A 22,141-nucleotide genomic window follows, 5' to 3' on the forward strand; every position below is an offset into this window, starting at 1 on the left:
TGTTCGGCTCGTGGTAGATTGTCTGGCCGACGACATCGATCGACCGATCGAAGTTACCAATCGGCTAGCAGAGTTATAATTGCTACACCGCCGGTGCGGACTGGCTGCATGGCCGATCGACACATTTTTAATCAAACTTCAAACTCTTCAACAGGCGCTTCATGCCACGGTGCGACGCAAAGTAGTTCGGCCCCGGAGGGAGATAAAGTAGCCCAGATAAGACCCTTGTACCGAAACGGTGGGGGCCGCCCGATGACAGGGCGCCTGGTCCGCTCGTGCTCGCCTGTGCAAACCGCTCCGAGGTGCGTTGGGCGCCGTGGCTGCAGCGAAGTAATCGCGTGCGAGCGCGCGTGCCCGCACGATCACGGGGACCCCAAAACATCACCCAAACCATCCCAGCGGGAGAGCGTGCACGATCCTCGAAACCACAAAATCATCATCATCGTAATAATAATGTTCAACATGTGCCACATAGAACGCTGGTGCTTCTCTCTCTCTCTCCACCGGGACACCTCATCGATCGTGGTCGATAAGCGCGGTCAAGCGGAAACTAGTAGAAACCTCCGCATGCTGCCCTCGAACGCGGGTACGTGCGGAGAAACGGGAAAGCTTGATTGTAATTAGCGATGGGTACGACCCCCATACGAACCGCCCTGACCGACTAACCGAGAGTCTCTTTCGATCGAGACCTGCGCTATTAAAGGTTAGCTTAACGGCTTCGCGACTTCAACGGAGCGAGAGAAACAAACCCAAGAATCGACACCAGGTGCGCGCCTACTACCTCCATTCACGCATCCCCAGCTCGGCTGGAGAGATCGAGATCGAAAGTGACATGCGCGTAATTACAAGCATGCGGCTTACGTTCTGCTGGCTGGCGGCTAAGACCATACCTACCAGCAGAAGCGTTGATTGATTTCTTCGATTCATTTTGGCCACTTCCGTTTGCGCGGTCCGTGCGCTGTGGTCGTGTTTCGGACGATCGATCACGAAATCGGTTCGAAATGGAAGGCGTCGATGAGGCGGTACCTAGCACGGGCTCGGACAAATGAAGACATTTTTCACTGTCACTTTCTCGATTGCGATGAAACCTCAAAGGCGTTTCGGGTCTGGTTTGGGGATGTTTTGGGGATAGTTTGAAGCCCACTTTTTCCCCCCGTGACCCACTGGTAAGAGAAGGTGCGAACGGAATATTTAACCACAATATTCCGTTCAATTAAGATCGCTTATCACGTGCGGCCGGCGGCGTCCTCTAAACGCCGTGCTCCAATTTCTCAATCACTTCCCCACAACCCATCCCAAGTGGGAAAAGGGGATCTAAAAGCGAACGGCTAGTAATTAAAATGCAATCCCAGCAAAGTAATGCTACTGCTGCAATATTCATCACCCCGGGTCGTTTCATCATTGAGCTAGTGAACCGAATACATCATCAAGTCTGTATTGCGATGATGTACTGTGCCCAGTTGTTGGGAGCCCGACGCGTTCATCGGACGCGCTCAGGACACGCTTCGGAACACAGTGTCGGTCCCATCAACACTGTTGTCACGCGGTGGCACCGTTCAGTGTACCCGGCTACTGTTAGCATGTTACCAAAAGCGGACCCCCTTGCACAGCGAGCGAGCTCTAAGGTCCTCCAACCAACGGAAGCGGACTCTCGCAATGCGCTCTGTACCCGAAGGTGGTCAATTATTCATACACCAAATCAGTCACTTATTATTGCGTGCCGTGAATCTGTTACAAACCAAATAAATTATTACCTTCCATCCCCTTTTCGTGCCACAAAGGTCTGGGTGCGGGAAGCTCACTACAGTGCACCTGACACAAACAGACGCGCGTTGACAAAGTGCGCCCCTTTGCACCTAAACACCACCCTTTCGGCCAGGACAGACACACGCTCGGACACTTCGGTGGACAGCTTGTGCCATGTTAAACATCGTGCGCTTGCCGTGTGGTTGACATAAAAATTTTCACACAAACAGATTTCAATTTGTGCGCAAAGCTGTGGCTGTGCAAAGGGCCGGAGGGTGGACTGATGTTTTGATGTATTTGCAGCGAAATAATTTGCGACCCGGTTTTCGGTGAAACATCCCAAACGGGGTAAAAACTACTGGATCATGTCCGTGGATGACAGATGACACTGTTGTGACAAACACACACACACACGTAGGGGAGAAGTGGATCTTGCTCCGCGAACAAACAGGTTCGGAAAGTGTCCCTTGGGAAAACGGGGCAACTTTCGACGCCTTCCAGAGACATTGCATTATTTGGAGCAAATTCTTTAAGTGAGTTGTTCTTCATCAAGTCGAACAACTGCCTCGAAGAAAGGGTGCTCTTACAGAAACAAGTAATTTATCCGTAACATCAACTGGATGTGTGCACCAAAAGTACATCAACTACAACTACAACTTCTTGAGCCGTTCCAAACAGGCGTCAACTAAAAGACCTCATCGCTGTACCGCCACGCTACAAACAACTCCATCAAAACGGCCGACATTTCATTTGCTCCTTTCAATCCAACCGCGCTCTGAATTTAATCCATTTAGAGCTAATAGCACTGATTAAACGTCGACCAGAGGCCGTGCATAAAGAAATTAATGTTTGCGGCAACACCAAGTCCCTCCCAAGGTACGTCCTCGGCTTCCAGATGACACAACGAGCGGCGGCGGACAGACAGAACTAAATCCCTCTGTCCCGTTGGAGCACACACAACTTTCGTTTTCCTTTCTGCCACTGACTTGGTAAGTTCGGACGACCGGCTGATGGTTGGTGCGTTCCGCATTCCCCAAGATAATCGATCTCTTTAAACTACCGCGCCGGCATGTACCGGCTCCGCAAAGCGTCAGAATCCCTGTATGCGCACAGACGACGACGACGAGCGTAGGGAGAAGTGTACCGTAAATTAAATTCCACTCCGAATGGAAACACTGCAATGGATGCGTCCCCGGGGGTGAAGGAAACCGACTCAGTGGGACCCATTTTGGCACGTGAGGAACGTCGTTTAAGTCGTTGGTTTATGCGCTTTTCATAAAACGGGGTTTCCTTCTATCCCAGTCTACGCGCGCGCGTTATGCCTTGCCGCAGTGTGATGGCGCCAAACGGCAAAAGTAACGCCCCGACTCGCCCTCGATCGTACTCGATCGCAGCAATTTCAAATCCCGAATGCTAGTGTGCACACGATCCCGTGATACATGTGCTTAATAAGAATTCTCCGCTGCATCTTTCTCCCTGTCGCTGCCGCCGCCGCCGCCACCCGGACGCGGGATACTGTTTCACCTGCAACCGTGGCAATAATTTTATGCGCACATCGGTATATATCATTTCATTTGTAGACGATTTATGGTTGCTGAAACCAGCACCACCCGAGCGAAGCTGCCCGTGGCAGCGATCCCGGTAGAAGCCACGGCTGGGCCACTAGCGTGATCTTGCGTGGCCGCGTCCCCGCGCCATCAAAACCGACGCGGTGACGAGCGGTGTGCTGTGCTGTGTTGTGTGCCCAGCATTCTTCGGAGCATTGTTCCAAGCTCCAGCCCGAAGACAGAAAACAAATTGAGTCGTAGGTGGACGCAAATTTATTATTTCAAACCCGCCAGCGAAGGCACATCTCCCGTCACATGCAAACATGGGTGCATGAGTTGCTGGGGCACAGAGCGCCACATTTGTATCCTCTGAAATCAGATGACCCCAGCCCAAGCACCCTAACTCTCTGTTGAAGGTTTTGGTTTTTCTACTACCGAGAAGGTTACTACAGCTAGAGTGGAACGCTATAAGACAAACACAATGACACACACACGGGGTTGAAGATTAATTACTCGCTAAAACAAACTCCTGGCTAAGGGGTCACTTCACATAGGGAGCAATGACGCGCCCGCAGCTAGGTGGGCCGCGGTAGGAAAATTGATTTCCCGTCCGACAAATGTTTGCTTCTGGCTTCGATCGATCTTCGCTCCTACACGCGTTCGGGTGAATAATTCGATTTGAATTCCCTGGGCGCACCTAAGAACCGGGGCGATCATTAGGGCAGAACCTGCGGTCATACCGTACACCCACGCCCACGGCTGGCCCGTATATAGATCGTGCGGAAAGTGAAACTCCCCGTGCCGTGACGGTAACGTAGAAAAAAATGATAATAAATTGTGTGGCCCATACTGCTACTCACTGATCAATATCGTGACACTGGCGATCACACACGACACACCGCGCGTCGATACCGTGCTCGTCGTCGTCCTCCTCCTTGACGTCGCCGTGATGGTGCGGGTCACCGCTTCCGTTGCCACTGTCGTCTGCCGGGTGCGGCCCGTGCCCGTTCGCCCGGTTGCCGCTGCTGCTGCCGTTGCTGCTTCTGCCGCTGCTGTTGCTGCTGCTACTGTTGTGACGGTGCTGCTGCTGCTGCTGCTGGTGCTGCTCCTTGTTGTTGTGACTAGAGTCAAGATCGTTGGACGTATTGTACTCGTCCTCGTAGTTGTCGCTGTGCTGGGAACCGCCTGCGGGATGTTGCAATGACGACGAGGCAACAATAGGAGCAGAAGAGAAAAAAAGGGAAGAAAGAACAATACAAAACTTCATTAGCATACGCGTGAAAAGGTGAAAGGATTCTATTGTGGCCGCAAGAGCACATCCAGTGAACAATTAAGCTGGTGATACAATTGCAAATAACATCGCCGCGTGAGTGTGCTGCAATAATGATAAATGTCTCGTGTCGTCCAAAAATGGACCTGGCCCTGCCCAAGACGCGCTGTTCACACGGAGACCACGGTGTATCGGGCAGTGGTGGGTTATCTGTTTGCAGCGGAGTTTGTAAGACTTGGTACCATTCATTGCATTATTTTTGCCCGGCTGCGAAAAAGAAGCGCTCCGTCCAAAGCCAATGGTTTGTACATCGAATCTATTCGGTAGACACTGCACACTGCTGTGTAGAAGCTGTGGAAGCTAGTTTCGGCAGGCCAAAAGATCGCTAGACAGATAATCGATCAAATCGGCGGTATGTGAAGCAATGATATACACCCGGATCGGCCACTCCCCAACCGGAGGCACCGGAGGACACACGAGAGCGCGAAAGGAAAGCAAAGCGATCCAATAGGCTTTCGTGGGCATTCTTTTTTCTCCCCCGTTATCCGCCAGAAGAGGCAAAAAAGCAGTAGTTTTGTTGATACAAACCGGTGACTGAATCGCATCAATCACTTTTTTCTTCAGACCCCGGCAGCCCGCGCATTCACGCGCGCTCGCTTTGAAGGTGATCGTGTGGAGAGAGGCTATGGTCGCGCGATCGGTGAGCGCGCCAGTCAACCGAGTCGACCGGGGTTTTCGTGTCCAGATTCACTGGTCGCACTGGTCACACTGGTCCGAAACGTGTGTGCCCCGGGAGAGAAGTGAGATCACACAGAGAGACAGAAGCGGCAGCATCCTACCAGCGACGCTAACGGTACCGCGTCTGCATTCATAACGTCCACCTTGCCTAACGTCCAACCCCAGCAGGTCACCCCGCACAGTCCTCAGGATTGCAGAACCACATTTACTACACCGCAAACGGACCCCCGAAAACTAATCTATGCCATACATTCCGCCCGGAATTTCGTTCCAACACAAACGATGTCTTCGCCGAGGTCATCATCATGCGCGCACAGGTTGAGCAAACGTTCCACCACCATTTACCCCAGTGACTGAAGATGCCAAACTTCAAGGGACTGGAAAGGGGGGGGGGGTCAGCGGGTTGCTCCTTCAGAGCCGAGACAATCGACATCCAAAAAACAAAGATCGCCTCTCGTCGGGCTCACCCAAGCCAAGGGGTCAGGTCGGGTGCCTGTAATCAATCATTTCGATTCCGAACGCCGTACGCCGACGCCACCCGTCACTCGGTTCGAAAATTGAAGATTACCGGAATCGTGGAGAGGGACAGTGTTTTTTTTCTGTCTTGTCTTATTCGGGGGCGCCGAAAACACTGGCGAAACATCCCCTTCTACTGCAACGCCGTCTTCGGTACGAGTATTCCGAGCACTAATTGTTTTTTTTTTTGCATATTTCAGCTAGATCTTGAACCATTCAGCCATGACACATCCTTGTGCGGCTGATAATGTGCTGAAAAGTGTGCAAATGCAATCTGTGGAGCTGTGGAGCCGTGTCACCGAAATGAAAACAAATGAGCACCGGTCACGGATTTTGGAACACGGTTTCTAGATCACACGGCTTTAGTTTCTATGCCTTTAAAAAGATACTCACTTCAAGGTATGACCTTTGCAAATTTCCACTCCTAACCTTTCACTACAACTTGTACGTCACGAATTGGACACCGCACAGTGAAGTATGAAGATGCACCAAGAAGACACTACGATTACTTGCTTCTGAGGATCTCCCGGAACTGCCGGAAGAACATCCGAACACGTCTTCACCTCAAGCACGATTGCTGGACTTTCCGGAATCAACGTCGCATCAAAGCAAGTTCTCGTCCTAGATGTCTCCCCCCACATGCGCTTCCGCTTCCACCCGCTTGCGTAAAATCCTTTCCCCCCACAGGTCACATATGCTTTATACACACACACACAAGCAGGAGGCATAAACCACACGGACCCCTCTTTGCAAGGACCTGCACACGCAGTCAATCGTATCGGGCGGCTACTCATAAGTCACGTCAGGTGAGGGAGAACCCTAAAACGTCCACATCACTCTCTACCTCACTCTCTCTCGCTCTCTCTCTCTCTCTTTCATGCTTCCTAGCTGGTAAGTGCTTCGGATGGGTGCTCCGGGAAGCGACAACGAACAAAAGGAAGCTTCACACACACACACACACATACAGAGAGTCACGCACATTAGTGCACGGTTGGATGGGAAGGAATATCCCCCGCCTGTGCGCGCGAGAGTTGTTTTGGTTGGCCGACCGAAGGACCTCTCGATCTGTGCTTCCCCTACTTGCGCTCACACAATCATAACGTGTCGCACGATATGATAAAGGATAATAGCCCCCTGGAACACCGTAACAGCCAGCCATCCAGCCTGGTTGACCATGGGCACACGATTTCCTACCACCTGTACCAGCAGGCAGGCCAAAAACGCGGCAGCTCAGCTCGAATCGAATTTCCATATGGAAATAATTGCTGCTTCCGTAAGCGGAACGGGAAAATTGACCTCGCTGGTAGCTTTTTGTTGGAGTTGCTACGTTTTCGACCTAGATCATCCGTTTCTATCCTTTTCGGTGTTTGAATGATTAAAAACTTCGACTCGATTAGTGTTAGGCGATTAAAAGAATTGATTGAAACATTAACGTTTAATTTAATTACAAATTCTCCGTTTTCCGTTCAATATTCCCTTTCATGAGCGATAGCTATGTATAATTACTAGACTGAAATGAAAGTTTTCATTGTAATACTCTTGTAGGCTACACACAATTCAAATCTTCACTCACTTTTTTAACCTTATCATAAGACATCTTCCCTAAAATATGACCCCTTAGCGAAAGTTTCCCACGCAACTCGTCCATAAAGAAATGCTCCCACAATAAGAACCATTTTCATGCGACCATATTGCACCAGCAACTTCAGGTCTGGTCTGAGAAACATTAGCAATAGCGTTCTTCAGCACAGAACGTACACACAAAAAAATGGAACACCTCCAACAGATGGGCCTCCAGCAACGTTCCTTAATGAATAAGGGCAAACCCCCTACGACAGTTTCTCCAGTCTACCGAGGCGCCCCTTTTGCATCGCAAGAGCAAGCACCGTCATATGGCACCGTCCGTTTTCTTCTCCTTCAAGTTTGAGTGGACCTAGGACGATCGCAGATGGTTCAAGTTGCTGGCGGTGACTTACTGGAAAATGGTTTTCCCACGAGGTGCGTTCTACCGTTGAAGATACCTCAAATTTGCGTGGAGGAGCACAATTTTTGGAGCTGAAGAATGATAACGCATCGCAACCAAGGAAGCGTTACGTTTATGAGAACTGTAAGTTCTCTCAATGCTTGTGTGTGCCATATGGCATCTTAATGCAATTGAAGGTCAGGGGACTAACTTTTTTTTAAGCATTTCTGCTTCAAAATAAGTCTACTCTTTAGTTTTGTTATTAGCTAAAGAATTTGTTTTTAATAATATGTTTAAGACTGTGTTTAAGCAAAAATAGCTCTTATTGATATGTATCAAAGAAGATAATTTAGTTAGTAACGGTTTTTCCTAAACGGCTCTCAAACTTTGCAACGGATCACGGATTCCGACAGGTGTGTATTTCGTATGCACCCTTCCTTCAACTGCAGTGGACCACTGCGAAGTTCTAATGGACAGGGACAACCTGCAGTAAAAGCCTTTATGAAACTCATAACGTTCTGAGCTCCCAAAGCCAAGCCAACTACTCCACGGATGTAATAAAACCGCAAACGAATGCTCACCACATTGTTGAACTGTTTAAAACAAGAATCAGGACTTGCTTCTATTACATTCGCTTTCGTCCTTATAGAAGTCTTCTTGTGGTTTTTACTCCAACATTTCCGCACCACTCATAAGGACGCAATCCAAATATGGCATGACTTCACGCTGCGATGTCCAGAGTAAATCAAACGATGACAGATAAGGTCAGCGTCGCTGTTGTCCTCATCAAGCTGCATAACCCTCGCCTTATAACACAGCGGAAGTGCACAGAACGGCGCGTGCTGTCTTTAATTCCCCAGCACCGGATGTAGTCCACAACGCAGGTCACCCCCGCATCATCCACCTGGCCTCATCTGATTTTTCCTCTCTCTCTCTCTCTCTCCCTCAGGTGTGCGTGTGCATTTTGGGACGAGATCCGTGATCGCCAACGGTCGTCAAACGCAACCACAGGAAAAAAGACTACAGGCACTAGCAACTCGGTTCCAAGTGGATGATTTTACCAGATAATGGAAATGTCTGGGGCACTGCTTCGGCCCAGCACAGAATGGTCCTTTCCGGTGGTTTTTTTTTTGACCTCGTGGGCCCTGAAAAGTCAAATACGCGCACGAGCAACGGTTTTCCAGTAATGTGTTGAACATTACGCATCGAGTCATGATTTAACCCCTCTACAGGGGTTGTTCTCTAGAGGGGACGCTAGTAAGGCTAGCAAGACACTGAAACAAACATTTTGATGTACACGCCATGAAGCAAATAAGTCCAAAAGAACTGCACGAAGCCGCCAATAAGTTACCTTTAATTTTCAGACTCGATAGCAAATCACGAAACTCGCTCCCATGCGCTGAGGTCAACATTATTGCCACGTGACGATTTACGTGTGAATCGAAACGCCACCAACCGATAAGACTTTGGGGGGACGGGACGGTGCTCTCAAGCCGGGGGAAACAAGTTTTATTACACGAGTCAGTAAAATCGCCACCGACGCTCGTTAATATACTGCGTAATCACATTGCGTCTGCCTTTCTTTCCATCCAGCGTATGTGTGTTTTTTTGCCCATGGTTTCAATTAACCGTTCGATCTCATATGTTTGCGTTTATATAAAAATAAAATCAACATAAAAAGGGAAGGAAGGCGCTGTCGTTGGTGGACGCCGCCTTTCGGTGGACGCGATCGTGAGAAAGATTCGCTGTGTCGTGCCGTACTGGACCGCGAGCGAGAGCGATCATGTGTATGTAAAAAGGACGAACCGAAATTACGAGAAACAATAAAAAAGCTGCCGTGGAAAGGGAATGATATTACCGATGCCCTCGAGGTTATGGGAATCTTTTGTTGGGAAATTTTCTTGCAGTACATTAAGTATACACCACACATACGTACAAATTTACATAAATATGTTTTTAAATTCATGTCTTAGGGCATTCCTTGCCTATGGAATATAATACATTTTTGTGTCTATGATAAGGAAAGCAAATTTAACGCATTTTGTAACAACAACATGAGCACTTCCTCATAAAAGTTTTAGCTACGCTTGCGTGTTGCATTTCCACACACCAAAGCAGCCTGCAAACACACATCTCTAAACGCATGCGTAATGGCACAATAATCACTACAATCCCACATATTGGCATGCCATGCGGGGAGTGAAAAGAGCAACACCCCTCCCTGCAAACAGATGCGGGTTTTCCCACTTTTCAATATATCTCCCGGTCATCACCGTGCGCGACCTTTCGCCCCGAACCGAACGCAAACTCCCCCCATGCTCTTAACCTACTGCCCGCTGAATCACATGTCAATAAGTGTGCACTATCAAACGAATGTCCTTCCCACTGCCTTTCCCCAATGGTGCGAGGGAAATTAGCTCCGAGCGTTTGCTCGCTAATGTGGCCACCGTACAGGCGTGGAAAACAATTGTCCATGCCCGTGCCCAACTCCCTTGTACACTCGAGAGAAATTATAATTTATGACCAAATCTCCTATCACCATTAGGCAATCAGCGGAATCATGAGATGCGACACTGCTGATAGTGTCCCGTGGACGAGGAGCTCGTGACCACCATTCGATTGTCGTTACCCACCGCCCCCCGAAGCCCGGCGCTTGCGCCTGAAGTTAGTTTAATGCAATCAGCAGAAGTAGCAGAAGCAGACGGCATTGCATAACTTCGTTAGCAGGCTATTAGGAGGATTTTTAAACTCCGGACACTGAGCTTTCTCCCGGGCGACAGTGCAAATGTGAGATAAAATTAGCGCTCCGATTGTGTGCTACAAATGCTAACACTGCTAACATCTAAATAACTGATCCAATCATGATTTATGGTTTGCTAGAATTTCTAGTGAGATTACGGTTGGAACAGAGGAACAAAATCTCCATCAACTACCGGTTTATTCTACCGTCGCTACAAAACCGTTCAAATAAGGATCACTGCTACCCATAAAGCGCGCACACACACACATATCTTATTTGTAAAAACTTTGCTGTTAATGATCGGTTACGGATCCGAACAGCGATGCACGCGCCCATTCCCGCAACGATGGAAAAATTGATGGCCTATTGCGAGTCGACCATTTGTCCGTCCGCTCGCTTCGCTTTGTTTTCCCCTTAAACATCCGTTCCGCCGCTTTCTCGCTTTCGATCATTTGAGATGACATAATTTATCAATTTACACCCCGCAAGCACAAACACAAACGACGCAGAATAGAATGAAGAACAAAAAAAACAACCATCCCGATACTCAAAGGAAGATTCACTCGTGCCGATCCGGTACCGCTACCGATATGCCCCTCTGATGTGTGAAATTATTATCCTTCATCGGGGGTTCTCTCTCGGCGAGCTCTCGACCCTTCCCCGTGCAACCGACTTTGCCCCCATTGTTTGTATCTCTCCGTTCCGAGATTACACCGTCGCGTCACAAATCATGTTCACGACACGGTGTAACATACATACAACGCACCCATCGCAATGGGGCATATAATTGTAATCGAAAGATAAATAAAATGTTACAGCCCGATACGGTGATACGGGGAAAAGGCACACACACACAACGATGTCCTTTTGAAAAGGCACACGGACCACGCACAGCAGAGCAGAACAACAAAAAGGTTGCCAATCATAATCCACCCCTATGTGGATCATGGCACGCACCACGGACGCAATCAGCAGACGTGCAGCAGCACACGATTAGGACCCTTTTCGGACGCTCGTGATGTAACGTGTTCGCTCATCGCATGATTCAACAATCCTGTAACTGCAGCCGCTTTCGGGTGCATTCATTGTGGTTGTGGTCCTCCCCATGACGATGGTGTGTCCTGTAATGGATCCGACAGCCTGCCGACACCGCCCGCCTTTGCCACATTAATCCTTTACGTCAACTAATAAACTGTCAGCTTCCTCGCATTGTTCCTAATCATCCGGTGGGAGACGGGAGGAGTGGGCTACGTCATCTCCAGGGGGAAAATCATAGATAGGCACAGAGTTGTGACCGAATGTGGTGGCAAAATCAATTAACTGAAAATTGTCCCACCTTTTGCCGATCGCCCCACGGACACAGTTCAAGGTCGTAAATGGGTTGTGTGAGGATTTGTCCCTCCGTGCCGGTTGCTGTGTGGGTAACCCCTTTTATCCCGCATGTCCGTCGCTGTCATCACTCTCACTGTGTATCGGTCATTATAATCTTTGGTGACAACGTGCGATCGATGCCGTTCGATGTGGGATGGATGATTAATAGATCTCGCCCATCCTATGGGCTACGAAAAAGGGAATCAATCTTCAAGCCGTACGTAACGCCGTACGTAATAAATGAACGCGTAGCGGGCGACTGGCTTTTGTACTGGATGGTTGATATCGAGATAATTCTCAGACGTTCAGCTGTTATGCTGGCATTCCTAACTCTATCTTCATTCCTGATAAAGTGACATTTTTTTAATGTTAGTTGCTTACTGTGCCTAATAGAAAACAATTAAAATTAAAAAAAAAGATAAATATATTCTCACGATATAGACAAAAAATCTATAGACAAATAAAAAAACTGTGTGTGACACAAGCAAAATTTCACCCCAGAGGGTGTGGGGCACACTTTCTACACTTTACAATTACCATTAACAAATTCATCAGCACCATCCCAATCGTTTACGTGGAAGTGTGACGAAATATTACCATTTTTTTATTTAACAAACATCTTTGTTAAACACATCACACAGGGATCATAAATTAGCAGCATGGAGTAAGCAAAAAAAACCTGCATTATGCACAAAAAATTAGACTCCTCACATGCACGCCTACCAAACAAAAAATCAGGGTCTGTGAAAGGCAAGTAAAACAAGCCATAAAAACAGTAACTAATCCAATTTGCATATGCATTGGCAAAAGGGGAAAGAGATTTCGTTGGCTCGTGTCTGGCAATGCGCCCATACTTCCCTGCACCCAACACTAGGTGGCGCTGTATGCAGCCACCTGGTAGTAACGGCGTAACGACGGACACGCGATAATCATCTAATCGTGAGGATTTAAATTATTCCCTTTTTCGAAGACGTACAAAGACAGTTTTTTTTTCATTCTCATTCTTCGGCCGTGGAAAACGATTACTTGAATTAATTGTGCACACTTCACTGAGTCTCACACCACGATACAAAACCGAATGCAGGACACGTGCCAATCACGCGGAAAAGAATATTTGTATTTAATTGTTCCAGTGTGCACCCCTCCCAGCGATGGACCCTTCGCCGTTGTGCTCTCTTTTTTAATCCTTTAATCCAGTTCGTAGGCTAAATAGAGCGAGAAATGTGCAGTGATATTTGCATGCCTGATTTGTTTTTATTGAGTGTACAGTGTATGTGAGAAGTGATCAGAAGCTGCTTAAACCTTTCCAGCAATTAAATGATTGCATCTACTTCACACTTTTTAATCCTTCCAAACAAAAACAAACTGCCGCCACATCTGCATACATTTTTTAAGCAGATCAGCTTGCGCTGATAAGAAGCACGCATCACAGTGGACCCCAACCGTATTGCATGAGATCACCAGAATCACTACTTACCCGAGCCACGTTCGCTGCCTCGCTCGTCTTGTCCATCGCGCGGATGAAGAGGAACCTTTGGTCGTAGCAACAGCTCCCTTCCGGGACTGATATCACATATCACTTCGTACCACAGCTGAAAATAGATCGACGACGCGACGAGCAGAAACCCCGGATGACCGGCCGTGCAAGTAGATAAAAAGCGGAGGGGAAGAGAAACGGAAACAAAACGTTAAACGATTTTGGACAATGAACAAAACGAGCCAAACAGTTTTCTATCTTTCTCGCTGCCAGACTCACATGACCATCTTTCAGAAAGTGCTGCACGTTCGCGTCGGCCGAACTGGAGCCGCAGCGTATGTGCTTCATCCAGTTCGTTGGTTCCAGCGTGGCGTCTAGCCATCCACGAACGTCTAAATCTATCACCTAGAAATGGAAGAGACATAAAACTACATTAATAATTCATCCTAACAAACAGTTTCGTATTTCGAATTCGCTGTAAAATAGATTGACTTTAAAATTAGCGAAAGCGCCCTCTTGTGGTTGCTCCTTAAAGCAGCTGTGTCTTAGGTTAGCGAAGACAACCACCACCTATATCTAGATCAGTTTTACAGGGTGATTGTCAAAGGTGTGTTTTTTATTGGGTTTTTGAGGATTCACGATGGATGCCAAAAAGTTCACGATGGTGTACGATTATGTTGGTGGGCAAATTTAAATAGCCAAATATTTACACTCCATTCCCCCCCTCCTCCTCCTGATTGACCCCACGGGGTCCTACATTTCATGCGCATCAGTTTTTCGTTTTAATGTATGTACTTCGCTTACTAATTGAATGATTACTTATCAATACAAAATTATTCTAATAATTTCGAAAAAAAAAACAAATTTTGATAGAAATGCAACCAAGGATACCAAAAATCATATCTTAAGCATGTCCATAGCAGTGAATATTTAATCTTTATATTCATTCCAAATTCATTCTGAAAACTTCATGCAATGGCTGAGCTTCACACCTCGTCAACCTATTATTCGACAGTTGTCGCTACATTTCAAGTTGCGCATGTCCGAGTTCTTGTCCCTTCTGGCAGCCAACTTGTTTCTCGCCCATTCACCGTAGCCCATCATAGCTTCTCATCTTCTTTCTATCTATTTTCTTCATACATTTCCTTACCACCTATTTCTTTCCACCTTTCGGTAGCGTTTCAATTCACACAAGCAAAGCCCTACATTCTTGACATCGTTCCTTGTCCGTTGTATCGAGTCAACAGAATATCCCGGGAGCCATTGTCCAATCACGAACGGGAAACCCCTGGACACGCTACAAAAGGGAAAGCACATCGCATTCGCTCCTTTTGCGGTAAAGCCATCTCTTTCCCTGTCCGCTTCCTTCCGATAATCCCGGGACAACCAATCGTGAAGACAATCGTTCGATGGACCCGATTGACACGTACGAATTTCCTGACCGGTGTGTCCTTTCATCCAACTGACAACAAAACGCAGGCGACTTTCAGGTGTAACCTGGTTCCATTGTGTTGTGCTGCGAAAGCAAATTAAATTTTAATTTTCATTTCAAAAACCGGATTACAACACTGACAAACGCTGTGTCCCAGTTTCCACTCTGCACGGGTTTTCGCTGCAGCAGCATAAAGAAACTCATCAGAACCTTCCATCTCTAATCCGAGGGTGTGAAGAAACGGATACTGATCCTGTTGGACCGATAATGGGATGCTTTAAGGGACGCATGCACGCATGCAATCTCTAGCATCTTGAGTAGATTAGACAGTCGTCCCGGTAGCCCGTTGTAATCCCGTTTGTTCCGTCTACATGGCAAAGTCGGGCAGAACATATGAAAGATATATTTTCCTAGCGGACAATGTGAAAGGACCTTTGCTGTACCAAATGCTCGTGTGAATACGTTTAACTTTGTGAAAAGGATATCTCTTTTCCACGGAACTCTGAATAAAAGCAGTTTTCCGACAAAGTGACATCGAAAAACCGTGTTCTGGTCCAGAGACATAACCTCACAAAATCATCTAGGCAAAAATCAGATGCAACCTTTTCACCTAACCGTCAACAATTCACACCCTGTCTGTCCAAGGCCCTTTCACATGGCAACACCAAGTTCAGCTTTTCCATAAAAACCGTTCCCATTCTCTATCTCGGTATCTACACACGCTTTGGCACGTCCGATACGCATAACATATCTTCTTGTCGGTCAATTTCTCATTTCGAAGTCCAATTCTCCTCAATGGAAGATCGGCCAGGAAAATAATTAAACCCCGTCAGAGACTCATAGACAATGCCGCTCCCGGGAGAACGAGACGCACAGACAGAAGCAGCCCGGGCAGGATTTTCTAGAAGATGCCCAGCATGTCAGACAAGCGCAGGTCCCGGGGACGAAAGATGATCTTCGTACGTGATGTTGTACAATATACAAGTGCCGCTTCTTTCGCCCTGATGCCGCACCCATTACCATTCACCTACTTTTGAGTCCGGCGCGTTTCGATGGACGGAACCCCGGTGGTGTGTACGTGAGCTATCATCGGTCGAACGCACAACTCACACGGTTCGTTTTTTTAACGATCGGGACACGATCTTCAGACATTGTTTGGACCCAGTGGGGAGCGTGGTGTATGGAAACGTCAGGAATTCATTATTCTCTCCCAGACGAACGGGTGGATTGGTGCAAAGAGTTTGAGAAATGGGTCGATTCTTGGTGGTTGTTTCGTTCCTGTCGGGGTTTTTTTTTTCACTCCAGTTTGATGTCCGGTGGCGACGGACTTAATAGCTGTGACGGAGTGAAAATGTCGTTCTGCGCATTTATTAGCTCATCACATGAAACGAGAGGCTCCAATAAAACAGGATTACTTCATGCGTGAGTAAGCTACTCATGAGAGAGATTGCACAAGTCAAAAATGTTTTCAACAAGATGTTTTTAATCAATTGAACAAGATCTTTCCTAAACTTCCCCTTTCAAATAGAGCTCTCTAACGGTTCATCTCATCCATAACCACATAATGTGCTTCATTGAGAAGATAAGCTCATCACACAACACACAGACACACATTTCAATGGCATAAGGACAGTGCCAAGAAGATTCCTTCCCTAACGGAGGAAAGAAAACAACCGATAGACAACACTACAATGCCCCCGGTTAGTTCAACTGCAGTCATGCATGATGCAAAAAAGGGTGCGTTGAACTTCAGCGCTCCCAGCATATGGCATAGAGCAGCAGCGGTAGCACATCGAGTGTGTTTGTTTAGGCATGAGGTACTTGAGTGGATGATACAGAAGAAAGTAACACACTCTTGACTTTTGGCGAGGTATCACAAGGAAAGTCATCTGTTCGGAAAACGCTTTCGGTTGGAACCATGAAGAATCGCTTCCTTCGAAGTAGCTCTAATAAATGGGATCTTGTGTGTCACACCCTTCTTGAACGAATCCTCTAGGCGGAAGCCAGAATTTCACGCTTAATTATAAACTTATTAAACTTGAATGCGTCCTCGATCTATGCGGTCCACATGGTTCTAAAATTCCAATCACAATAACAACGATTTTCTTCATTCCGTGAAAAATGACAGCTAAACTGAAAATTTACGAGTCGGTTTAATGGTCTTTCGGGTTTTCACTACTCGATACGGTCGTGCGTGGCCTCTACGATTGGAATGTACCGTCGAGTGTGACAAAAGGGACATCCGCCCGCCCATTCAAAACGGGAACCATGTGTCTCAATTTTCTTCTCGTGGAAAATGAGAATAAACGACAGCAATTAATAGATGTCCAACCAATCTGGACTCTATGGTGCCGTCCATTTGTTTCTAGCTCCTGGGAACACGCGGCGTGTTGTGTGGAGAGTATGAGACACAATCCTGGTGTAGCGCACCGATACAATTTGCATATCAATTCCACAAAACCCAGGGATAACGAGTACTCTATTGTCAAACCCTTGGACACTCCACCAAAGTGTCAACCGTCAACGTACGCACGTCAATCATGCCAGCTGTCAATTTCTAATAACGTTTTTGGTCATCCCAATACCCATCGAAGCGCCTGCCTTCGATTTGCATCCCATAATCCCATGTAATAATTATTCATTCGATGTTGTGGTTAGCGTCTTGCACCACCACCGTCAGGATGAGTTGGGTCATAGGGACATTAAACATTCATACGAAAACAGCAACTCAAGTGCGGTTCAATTACCAATCCATCGTGATGTACCCAATACCAACTCCCAATCTCAACAAACGTCAATAATCTTTTACGTGCAACGCATTTCTTTCTCCCATGCTGTACCAATATTTCCGATGAGAGTTTTTATTCCCGGCACCGCAAAGCACCGTTCGAAGGTCAAATCGAAGTGCCTCCGTTTGCAGGCTGCAGACGGAGAGGAAATATGCTAATTTCCATTACCCAAAAAATGTACTTCCCTTGTGCAGTGGAAAAGTCAAACCCTCCAGTCCGGTCACTCCGTGACGTCGCTTCCACGGTTCCATTCTCAAACAGTTCACAAACCCGGCCCTCTGATTGACTTCTTCACCGCCACCCGATCTGTCTGTCGGGACGGGCAAGCGAACGGAGCGAATCGTCGTCGTAACGTAAAAGCCGAACCCCTCTGATAAAGCATTTCTATTTTTTCTGCTAACGCACGTTTGCCTACAACCGTCACCCCCATCCCAGGTCCTTGTTTTTCGTTCCAAAAACCGCTAGTAAACACATCCTCCCGGTGAGGGCGGCCACACGCTCGCCGTGAAAAGGAGGAAGGAAAAACATATTTAAAAACACTCCAAGCGGTGGTAATTTAATCAAAATTGAGCAACAATCAACCAACCAACAGAAAACCCCTTGCGGCGCACACGCTAGCACACAGCAAAAAGGGGGAGAGATTGCTGAAGAATGTCTCGGGGGCGTACCGGGCGTGAATAGGGAATCTGTTACTGCCTTCCTGAGATGCCTCGACTGGGCTCGGTTAGGGATGGATCCCGAGTGTGTGTGTGTGTGTAAGTGCATGTCAATTACGAGAAGATGGCTTTGCGTTTAACACACAGCCGAAAGTGCGAAGCAGATTGAAACATATTTCCCACATTAGCCAAACCACCCCAACGAAACGAGTCAGTGCACCGTGTTGCCGTCTGATAAGGGCAATTGATTTTCCCACATCTTTTTCGTATCAATCGGGTGCGATAGAACGGGTACCGAAGGGAAGGGTGTACTGTGATGGATGTGATTGAACGTGATCTAGTAATGTATCTTAACGATTGAATTCTTTCAGCAAGGGAGTTTATTCGTTTGCGATAAACATGTAATAACTACACGATTATAAGTATATTATCACCAACAACATAAGCATGAGAAGGTATTTTATTCATATAGCAATTTTCCAAAACCATCCAATCATCTTTAAGCTGCAAATGCTTCAGATTACAATAAACCTTTTTCTATCTCAATTTCACACTTCGGCAAAGAACAAACGTCACTCTTGTCAGTGTCTCTCGGGAGATGTAACGGTGTCATCTTTTAAAGGTGACAAAAATGCTTCTTTCTCTTCATTAAACAAAAGAACCAATCGAGCAAAGGACCTTCCACACCTTCTTAGCATTGCCGAACGTCCTTTACTGTCACACCAGCAAGGTGTCAATAATTGAGCTCCATCGCTCAGTTATTCACCACTTTACAGTAAGCGGTTTTTATTGTTCGCTCTAATCCGTTCTTCCTTTGTGCGGTGGCCGTCCACTTCTGGAAATGGTGAAATATGGAGACTTTCCTTGAAAAACGGTAAAAGGCACGGCACGATCTGAGGAAGGCGCGCAGGTAGCATTAATATTCATTTCACTACCGTTCCTGTCCCGCTACCGACGGACGTCGACGTCCTCATGGACTGTCCATGACAATGCAAAAAAGGAAAGGCTGCACGACAAACAAAACACAGGGGACATCGCAAAGAACAACCAAAACCATGGAAAAGAGAGAAATTTCATTCATTTACATGTATAACACCTTTTGGCTAATGGTGATACGCCTCTAACTTGAACGGCTAGGCACCAATACATCCGAAAAATTTGAACGAACACATCGAAAATTCGACCGAAAAATGCAGCAGTTCCGAGTTGCTACAAACTCCCAACGTTTGTTTCACACCAGCTAATCCGGTCACCTAAACCCCTAATACACTAACCCCTTTTTCAGCCGTTGCTCAGTCCACTGCGCGCGCTCTCTCTCTCTTTGAATGTCTCTGTACATGTCAATCATCAAATTCACACCATTCTGTTTGTGCAAAAAGGACACCGACAGTAGCACCACCAAACAGAAGCGATGTTCCAACAGCAAAAGGACCTCAGATTGAAGTTTACTGCACCAGCTCATACCATACCATAGCTTAGGGCGCTTAAAGAGGAATAGGGACCTCATGATGAGGTTTCGCAGATCATACAAGATATGATCTACTTTTCCATCACAAATCGCGCGTGGTTTTACGGTGACAACAACGGTGACGGAGAGTGTGTGATAGCCAGCAAAACACGGACCCTTCCAGGTTGCTGCATGCTCTCCGAATGCAAACATTTCCTCGTGCACAGAAGGACAGATGATGAGACCTTCGGTCGCTTCTCAATTTACGAATACGGCCAATAAACTGGCTGGCGGAGCTAGCATGGGAAGGGACTCCTCATTTACACCTGGACGAGTGTAACCATTTCCAGATGAGTTAGATACGGAAGCTTTGATTTTGCGTTTGGTGCAGAGACAGGACAAGGGAAACGTTTTGGAACCCTATGCCGCCAGAATACAGCGGGAAGGGGGACAAAAACGGTTGACACCGAAGATCATCAAACCCGCCTCAACTAATTCGATTTTCAATCAGGAAGCCTTTTTTCTTTTGCACCATGCTTTTTTCCGTTTGAAGCTACAAAAAATGTACGGAAAAAAGGATCGAAAAGGATTAAAGCCTAAAACGGGATATTTTAAGAATTGTTTCTCAACTGTTTCTGGAACCATATCTTATCCTCTTCTCAAAAAAGATTATAGCGACAGGCCCGGAAGGCTCGTCACATCTGTGATGGATTTGTCAATTTGCTCTAAATTACCCCCAGAAGATTCGGTTTCTGGGTGGCGCTCTATATCTCTATAGACAGTTATGAGGCTAATTGTGGGATAGTGTCCTTCGTATTCAAAGGCATCTGTTACAGTTTCAATATGCAGCGGTGTTTGTGATAACCTAAAGAGATTTGCCCTCAGTGCAAGACTCTAGAATATTTTTCTGGGGAAAGTTAGATTCCCTCTCGGCAATATCCAGCGACTATCTTATAAGTTGCAGTTGAATCTGCTTGGATGTCTAGTACGCACCATTTTTCCCCTTTTCTTGGTGGATTGCATTGTAGCCACCTAGCACTGTCAATCATTTTCTAACATGCAACACGAAGATGACAGAAGACGAGTTACCTGCAAAGCATTGTCTTCTTGAGGAAATATCACATGTCGGACATCTAACTTCCAAATGTCCGAATGTCCAAAATTAGCATATCAAAAGACTTCTTCTACCATCCAAAGAAAACCGTTGCTAGAAAACGTCTGACTACGAGCACAATGTATTACGCACAGACCACTGAAGTCCTTCATTGGAAAAAGACATCGATTGATTGAATAATGGTAACTAATGTCGCTACTTGTTAACTGATTGTTTCACTGCGAACCCGTCCAGGCGCCATCAGAAACGCGATGACCTGTAAAAGTCAGACATTCGTCACAAAATAAATATCATATTACGGGTTCACCACCCCACTTGTAAGCAGCAATGCATCATAACGTTCATCTGTCAATCAAAATATTGTAGTTAGTCGACCTGCTCTAACCCTTCCATGAGACATAGCTAGCTGAAGGAATTAGGCTCAACTCTTCAAGAAAGAATTTAAGGACATTTTAGGGGTTACTTAACGGTTTTTTGTGTTTGAATTTCTTGTTTGGTTCAGGAACGTCTTTTATTTTAAAATTTCTTCAATATCTCAACATAAATATTAACTAAGATGCAAGGATGTAATTCAAAAACATTATTTTGTGTACAGCTTCTATTTCTACCAATCACTATAAATTGAAAGAATAAATTCATTCAGAAGTTGGGCCAAATACAATTTGTTTGAAATGCGTATCACTTGCGCTGTCGCTTAATTTCATCAACATGTTCCACCAACAAATAAATACAACTCCTATGCTCCCGATGTTGTTGATGACACACGATAAATGGCGTCACATTTCGAGGTAATTAATGCAATGCTCGGTTACGGCCTGTGTCGATTTATCGGGGCGTAAATTATGCTTCATCCCTAGCATCTCATCCCCCATCATCGTTAACCTGGCAACAAAACGGCACCAACATTGGGAAGGGGCGACTCATTAAAATTTTAGCGCTGTGACAAAACTACACCACGACACAACTGTTCATGCTCAGCTGTGCATAATGAATGTGGGAGGAGTTGCGTTGATAAAAAGGGCTATCCCGACTAAACATACTGTCTACCCCCCCCCCCCCCCCCCCCGCTCTGCCCCACAGGTTTGGTGGCTGAAGTGAAAAGTTTGACGAACACATTTACAGCAACATAATTAATATTTCACTCCCATCACATACTGGGAGCGCTGCGATTGGCCAGTACGTAGCAGCAAACTACATAGCAATATCAACCTACCCGCTCACTAGCTCGCTTTGATGTGCACGAGCTATCCTGTCAAGCGCGGAAAAGCTTTCACGCAAAATGCAATTGTGAAAAGTATAATTCAGATTCCCATAGGAAAAAAACACAAACGCAAA

The 22,141-nt window shown here is 46.6% G+C and overlaps 1 protein-coding gene across 8 annotated transcripts in view; it reads right to left on the bottom strand.

The window, feature by feature from the left end:
- The window catches only part of LOC121596446 (transcription factor hamlet-like), a 93,855-nt gene that overhangs the window by 13,698 nt on the left and 58,016 nt on the right, over positions 1-22,141 (bottom strand). For all 8 annotated transcript variants that reach the window (XM_041921416.1, XM_041921415.1, XM_041921414.1 and 5 more), the window contains 3 exons: positions 13,648-13,773; positions 13,369-13,483; positions 4,154-4,478 (listed from right to left, as the gene is read on the bottom strand). In XM_041921416.1, coding sequence (XP_041777350.1) covers positions 4,154-4,478; positions 13,369-13,483; positions 13,648-13,773 — 566 coding nt within the window. The remainder of the gene's footprint in view (positions 1-4,153; positions 4,479-13,368; positions 13,484-13,647; positions 13,774-22,141) is intronic.

Source organism: Anopheles merus, chromosome 3R, assembly GCF_017562075.2.
Source record: "Anopheles merus strain MAF chromosome 3R, AmerM5.1, whole genome shotgun sequence".
NCBI lineage: Eukaryota > Metazoa > Arthropoda > Insecta > Diptera > Culicidae > Anopheles > Anopheles merus.